The sequence below is a fragment of the Manacus vitellinus genome, unplaced genomic scaffold (genome assembly GCF_001715985.3).
Source record: "Manacus vitellinus isolate BGI_N305 unplaced genomic scaffold, ASM171598v3 scaffold_6_pilon, whole genome shotgun sequence".
NCBI classification, from domain to species: domain Eukaryota; kingdom Metazoa; phylum Chordata; class Aves; order Passeriformes; family Pipridae; genus Manacus; species Manacus vitellinus.
In genome coordinates, this window is record NW_021940750.1 from 12,300,242 (window position 1) to 12,307,741 (window position 7,500).

At 40.0% G+C, this 7,500-nt stretch overlaps 1 protein-coding gene across 6 annotated transcripts in view; it reads left to right on the top strand.

The window, feature by feature from the left end:
* Window positions 1-7,500, top strand: part of MEIS2 (Meis homeobox 2) — a 171,332-nt gene that overhangs the window by 157,682 nt on the left and 6,150 nt on the right. For 4 of the 6 annotated variants that reach the window (XM_018082788.1, XM_018082790.1, XM_018082787.1 and 1 more), the window contains one exon: window positions 7,058-7,116. In XM_018082788.1, the coding sequence (XP_017938277.1) occupies window positions 7,058-7,116 (59 nt within the window). Of the gene's footprint in view, window positions 1-7,057; window positions 7,198-7,500 lie in introns of all 6 variants that reach the window. The other 2 variants (XM_029964197.1, XM_029964196.1) reach the window with 1 other exon arrangement.

The following is a 7,500-nucleotide window of genomic DNA, read 5'->3' on the forward strand; positions in this document are numbered from 1 at the left end:
GACCCCGGGCGAGGGCCCCGCGGCTGCCCCAGTTTATGATGCCGTGAAGGTGCGGCCCGTGACAGCCACCAGGTCCTTCCTGGGCAGAGCCAAATAGTTTCTCCACGCTCCCAAGGGGTAACCTGGTAACCGAGAATTACATGTTTAACAAGGCAGTTTTTCTCCGAGGTGAATAGATTCCCGTCTTGCCAATTCTCATGATTTTATCACAAAGCTCAAGTTAATTCATGTTAACTCAAGGTCCCAGCTCCAGGACACAATGGTTATGTGAGAATCTTTTCAAGTAAGTTTCTAGATTTTGTGCCTGAGAAAAGCATTTAAAAAATGTGGCACAGTGACTGGAAAAGTCACAAAGAAGTCTGAGAAGAACGCTGTTTAAATTTCTGATTTTTTTTTTTTTAGGATGGTCTCACAGTTACAGGCTGGGCAAAATCATGATTTCCAACAATTGGCAGCTCCAAATTGGCATGACGTATTTTTAGGAGGTCCAACATAAACATAGAAGATGTGGCAGAAGTCTCTGGGATAGTTAGCACCTACCTCGGGCTGCCTTAGTCTTGCTCCCTGTCTTCTACTGGAGTGTTCTCTTCACACATGTGGATGCTGAATCACACCTTTGACAGATGTTAGATATCTGAATTAGCTTTAGAAAGTCAGTTTAAACAGCCCTTAACCCCCCGTCTCTAACAAGGCTGTCCAAAACTAGGTGAAGCTTTGTTAGGAAATAAACCTGCCTCTCCCTCCCTCTTCCTCTCAAAAGCAATCACATAAGTGACTGCATTTCTCAATATTCATGACTTAGGTAAGTCGTATTTAAATGGCTCATTTCCAGGTGACTAACTCAGCTTTTTTAATTTCCTATAAGGAATGCTGCAAATATGAGTAGGTAACCAGGTGCGGCATAGATTCAGTGAAGCGTAAACAAGGAGTTTTTCAACTATTTTCGTACACACACATACTGAAGGACGCCTAAACCTAATTCTGTCAGTTTAGAATATATATTTGAGGGAGAAGTTAAATAAACTAAGATAAATAGATTTTACTTGCTCAGATAAAAGTTTAGGTGATAGACAAAGATGCTGTAAAGGCAAGGGTGTGGATATTGATAAAAGTGTTTCTGCAAATTAGTCATTTCTAATGCATTATTTCAGACTGCTCTGATCAGCTCAAGACTTCTAAAATTATTTTTTCTGTCTGGGAAAGAAGTAATTTTCTAGGTTACTTATGAAAACTTTTTTTGTCACTTAGATATAGTATTTCATTCGTTGGTTATTTTCCCTTCAAAATTAGGGCATTCTTGGGCAACAAGGGATCAGTGTAGCATATGCACTTGAGCTAAACGCTGACATGTTCACAGTCCAAATACTGAAATATCATTTAGGTGGAGATTTATTTCCCCATCCAAGGTGAAAACATTTGGATTATTTTTTAGAATGCATTTTTAGACTCTTACTCAGCATAAACATTGAAGCAGGTGCTTAAACCCCATTTATTCTTCAAGCTCAGCTCCCATTTACCTAGGTTTAATAAGAGCTGAGCTTCTTGTCTACACTGGGCAGGGTTTTGAAAAATCTTGTGAGACTGTTCCTCTGGGCATCTCAAAATTTCAAAAATTAGGTTTTTTTATTCAGATGACAGAAAGTAAACAATTCTACCCCCACATTATTGTTGCTATTGTTTTTACTTTTATTTTTATTATTTCTATGACTAAGTCTGTGACAGTGTTCATTCAGTACCTCTGTCCTTTTCAAGTATAAGAGCAGAAGTGTCTTCTTGGGGTAAAACTAATTCTGAATTCATCTCACAAATTTATTTCACTGGTTTTCACATAAAGAATTGGGAACCCATTTATTAAGCGGCTGGTTTGTTAAATAAATTCAATATCTTAATGCCTTATTTTCTGGGATGGATATTTTAAGTGGAAATCCAGATTGAAGATTGATGCTGAAGTTTTGAGTTGTACATAGTGGCTCCATGTTGTTTCTCAGTTTCTTGTGAGGAACAGTCTACTCTGCTGCAGCAGGTCTGGTTCAGTTTGGCACCAGTTCATATCATGGAAGACCTTAGACATAAAGACAAGTGACTGGACTTAAATATCTCTCTCTGCTTGAGTTCAGATTATACCTCAAGTTGGGCATATAGTTTCCTAAGCATTCATGCGCTTCATCCTCCTGAAATAAGACCTGCTGTGATCCTACGTGCTTAAAGTGAATTTTCCAGGATAGCCATAGAGTAAAGCTAGAGATGTTTCTAACTCTGGGTACCAATCAGTACAGTCACTAGCAGCTCATTTCAAGAACTAATCTTATACAGATTCAGTTGTGGAGTGCTCAAAGTGTTTTGAGTTACATGTACAGTATGTTTAAAAAAGACAATAGAAACAGCAACAGCATTATTTTTGAGTGTGCCAGATTTGAACCAACAGATTAAGAGATCTCTATTTCCTATTTTTCTTTTGCACTTTGCAGAAATATCTTTCCGTGATTTTGTCTGAACATTATTTATTATAAAAATAAAATATATTATGTAAATGTGAGTTTAATGTCATTTGATATGACTTAAGATAAAATATTATAAAGAAGATTAATTCCAGGGCTTCCTATAAAGTACAGAATACATGTTTATTTTGGACAAAGAAAACCAAGTCTTTATTTGAAAAGATGTGATTAAATGCATAAGTTTAGATTATATTGTCATGCTAATTATCAGTGGTAGAAACCAATTAGGAGTAGTGCTACCAAATCACCAGACTACACTGCATATTCACTAGTATACCTTTACTGCTCTACTGGTTTTTTGCTGTAAGCAGATAAAAGTGAAAGTATTTCCTTTAAAAGTCCATATTGTACATTTTGAGCTAGATCTTGTTCATTGTGCTTTCATAAACTGTCCCACAGAAGTTACTAGAACTACTTGTGAGAGACAGACAGGCTCTGTCTATAAGAAATATATATGTCTACTTTAGCTAGCAATTAAAGCAAAAATACAAGATGCAAAAAAACTTCTTTTGATTCAGATGCCTATTGTTTGAATAAGTAAAGTTGGTAATCTGTCATTTGCAAAATACTGGAAGTGAGATTTTCATTGAACCTACTATGTGAATGACATATATTTCTCAACATTACACACCTCATTTATCATTCTGGAATGAGGACCAAGTACCATATGAATGTAGAGTTTGTGAAGGTATTGCCTCACAGCCCTGGAGGCAGATGACCCCTTTATCTACACAGCAGGTAAGGCACAAATAGTGGCAATGTGAGCTCTCTTTGCAGTCCCCTGCCAGTATGCCTGACTGCTAAGCTGGGGGAACAAAGGAAAGATAGCATATGGATAGCAGATTGTAGGAGCGCTGAAAGAGGACTGAGGAAATCTATGTTGGGTGTGTGGCTCTGCCAAAGATCTCTTGTATGACTTTGGCCTTGTCACTTAATCTCCTTCTGTCTCTGTTCCCCTCTGCAAACAGGGAGAAGGCGTCTCTCCTCTCCCCCAGGCTTTGCCTGGAAATCTGTTCAGACTCTGAGTTCTCTTGGACAGTGTGCTTGTGCAGCATGGGGTGGAGTAAGACTGAGCTTCATTGGATCCTTTAAGGGCTGCTATCATACGATTAATAGGAATTACTACTAACAGCAGGGTAACAAGAAATCCATGTCTTTTTGATAGATTTTACTCATCTTCTCAGGCCATTCAATCTTTGGCCTCTGGGTGAAGGGTATGAACAAGGTAAGCAATTAGTGTCAGGAGCAGAGCTGTGAATTCTTCTGTTATAGGCTTGAAAACAATGCTGAAAATAGTGGCATTGGTGTTCTCTTTTTTCACCTGTCTCTTAGTGCCTTTGGAAGACATTTGTGCCAAAATAACATCAGAGTGTTTCTGCAACACACAAACTCAAGTGCTGTGCAAAAGGCTGTATTTTGCTTTACTTTGGTCTTGGGTATTGCTCCCTGGGGGATTCAAAAAAAAACCTCAAAAAAATGTAAAGGCTAGGGTGGGAACTGTGGTTTCTACGTCTCTGTTATAGACTGTGCATATTTGTGGGGCAATATAAAGAATAAATAATAATGCACAAACATCGCATTCTGTGAGCTTGTCTACCAATTGTGCTGATGCATTACGTGATATAGCCACTGATAATGAAACTAGGATCTGATTTTTAGCTTCACCTAAAATGTATGTCTGTTTTGCACCTGCAATCTTGCAAATATAAATAATTTCATGTGTCATTTTTTGGACATACCCACTGGTAGATATAACTGATGCCGTTTATGGACAAGATTTTTCAGGGGAGCTATAGAAATGGAATTTCAAAATTACCTGAATGCTTAAAGCCTCTGTGCTCTTATATCTTTCTAACTGTACATCAGTGTATCTTCTCTCCCGACACAGGTGTTGCTGATCTAGAGAATATCACTTGCTCCTGCTGTTATGCAGATGTGCAAAAGAAAACTGGAGAAATAATGTAATCAAAAACCAAACCCAAGCACACAAAGATCAGGGGACTCACTATTAGAGCTTGAACTCCCATTTCCAAAACAACTAGTGAGTTGCCTCTGGGTAGAGTTTGCAGTGGAAGGCTGACTTTATTCACATCAGCAGGATAAAATAAGGCCAGGTTCTTCTGGGACTGAATGCCTGGGCAAGACTGGGTTTTCAACACTCATTCCAAAGGCTTACTCTGTGGTGACTGTTGAATATGTAAGGCTGGAGCCCAGTATCCAAATCTCCATGGTCAGAGGTAAAGGAGATGTCACCTGAAACCCTTCAGAAGGTAGAATTTTCTTAATGCTCTGTCTTGTGCAAGCTCATTGAAAGAACACTTCAGAGGGCACCCATTTCTTACTAATGTAAACTTTCTGAGGAGTATCCAAAGATATGACCTCTAGGTGAACCTTTAACCTTCCCCTTAATTATTTGTTTGAAGACAGTGTGGAGTTCTCCTGCTGAGAGCCAAGGCCCATAATGCTTCGCAGCCCTGGGAGCAGGGGGGTGTGTGCAGGGAAGTGGAGAGGGACATAAATAAGGGGACCACCAGATGTAAATAATAAAAGTGGTTGGGGTTTAAATAAAAAAAACGAAAAAGCAATTTGGTTTCCCTGAAGAGTGGCCTGATTGAAGAAAAGGGGTTAGTAAGATGGTAAGTGTGTGCGTGTGTGGGGGAGTGTTTCTGTGATTTTTTACAGGCCTAAATAAGTGTTCATTCCATTCTTTAAAACCTTGCCATCTGTATACACCATTAGAAGCTCATGGGAGAAGAGAAAACAGTCTTATCAGGCTTTCCTGTTAATCTCTATTGGCCTTAACTTTAGCTGATAAAAGGCATGCTGGATGGAGGAGGTTCAGGTCAGCCTCCATTTGGTCAGGGTGGCAACATTACTGGAAAGTAGCTCAGCAAATAAGTCCTATCATGGACCTTTTTCTTTGAGAACGGAAACATGCCTCGAAATCACAGCGCTGGGGCAGGAGATGCCTCAGTCAGAAGGGAATAAACAAGTACATTGGCTGTGTCTGAGTTTTTATTTTAATACCTGAAGTCATGACTAATTCTGAGCCAGGATGACATTTCTGACAACTGAATGAAACTTTTCTTAAAGAATAAAGAATGTCTTTTGGATGTAAACAGAGAGATGCAAAGGAGCCTTTTAGTGTTACTTGTAGCGTTTATGCTTCTGTCTAGTGAAATTTCCATGACTGTGATTACAGAAGGTGCAATCAAAGGTGTACCACTGTCCTTTATTATCTGCAGAGGAATTTAACCAGGGGGTGTGAGGGAGTGAGGGAGCACGACAAAAGGCCTTGCAGAGTTGATGCTCTATGAAGGCTAGCAATTTACTAAATGAGCAAATGAACTTAGTTTTCAGTTAACTGACTGAAAGACTTCGCTAGGCATTGGATCGGGCCCAATGGCAATTATTGGAGGCTGTTTTGGATGATGGGCATGTTAGTATTTCTGAAGAGGATTAAACACTAGTCTTCGACTTCATTAGCACTCCTTAAGGGTCACCAGCCGAAAGCCTGAGCTGTGAAAAAGCACACAAAACCTGCGCTACCGCTCCAAATTGTTTCAAACACAAAGAGGAGGGACAAAAACAAGTGTGGCTCCTGAGTGATAGAAAATTGCCCTGTTTTGAAAGATATTCCGTGAATGGGCATGTTTTAAAATTATTTTAGGGAAATTAATTTAGCTTAGCTTGTGCTGATGTGGGTTGCTGCACATTAAGCTAATAAGAAATATGCAAGCACTTATTTTTTGATTACCAGCAAAATTAAATCCAGGCTCCACAGCCAACTAACTGCCTTTACCAGTGCTCAAAAGCCTCAGCAACCACCCCAGTTTGAGATTAAAAAAGGTTATTTTGGGCCTAATATTAACCACATGTACCTGTGACTGGGAGTTTCTAACGAGTTGAAAGGTGCCTGAGTTTAGGGCAGGCGGGCGGTCGCCTTGCACGGAGTGTCCCCGCTCAGACACAGAGGTGGCCCCCAGCTGGCACTGACCTCCAAACGACCCTTGCCTTTACAGGCTCCAACTAGCAGGAGTTGCAGAAGAGCAGAAGTCTTTCTAGGCCGGCACTTATTGCTGCTGTGCTGGTGATAAAACTTCAGACAGTCTAATTGATGGCTTTGCTGACCTAACGATACCTTGTGAAAGCACAGAGTGGAAAAGCCTGGTCCTCATTTATGGCCAGCTGCAAGGGGAGCTGGATCCCTAAGATGGAAAGGGGAAAAGAAAGTCTCCCAGCCTGTGAACTTTAACCAGGATCTGAGCCACTTAGAAGAAGTTAAAGAAACAATTGTCTTTTAACACAAGTTTTCGGTCAAAGCCTTCTGGCAAATCCAGCTTTAAGCTGGCTAGTAAGATAAGCATGTTACCAGTTACAATTTCTGAGCACTTAGAGGAAAATCCTTTAAAGTGAAATTATACTGTTTTAAAAAAGCAACGCGAAGCAAAACACATTTCCACACCACACTAAAATCTTGTCAGTTTTAAAGCAGAGATGTTCTCAAAACACAGAAGCAAGCTGATGAAAGGACTTGTATTCTTTGTATTCTGTTGCAGGTTTATTAATGCCAGAAGAAGAATAGTACAGCCTATGATTGACCAGTCAAATCGAGCAGGCAAGTTCCAAGTAGTATCTGTATTCAAGTCCCACAGGCGCAAATCCTCATCAAGTTATTCTTCGGGAGTCCCATCACCTGGTAAATAAATGCTCCAACCAGGCATTCTGGGAGATTTTTTTTTCTTATGTCCCCAGAATTCCGCTCTAGGAAGCAACTTCGCTAATTGGTGCTAATTGGAGATTTCCCACCCTGACTCTACTGAAACTGCTTTTTATTTTCTCTCTGAATTGGTAATTGGGTAGAAGTAGTAGTGCCACAAGCAGTTTGTTTTACTGTGAGCTCTTGAGTTACTCATTGCTTGTCTGCATCCAATCAGCAGGACAATCTCATTTTCTTGCTACCCACAACCCCTTGGTATATGCATTGCTTTCACTTCTGGAA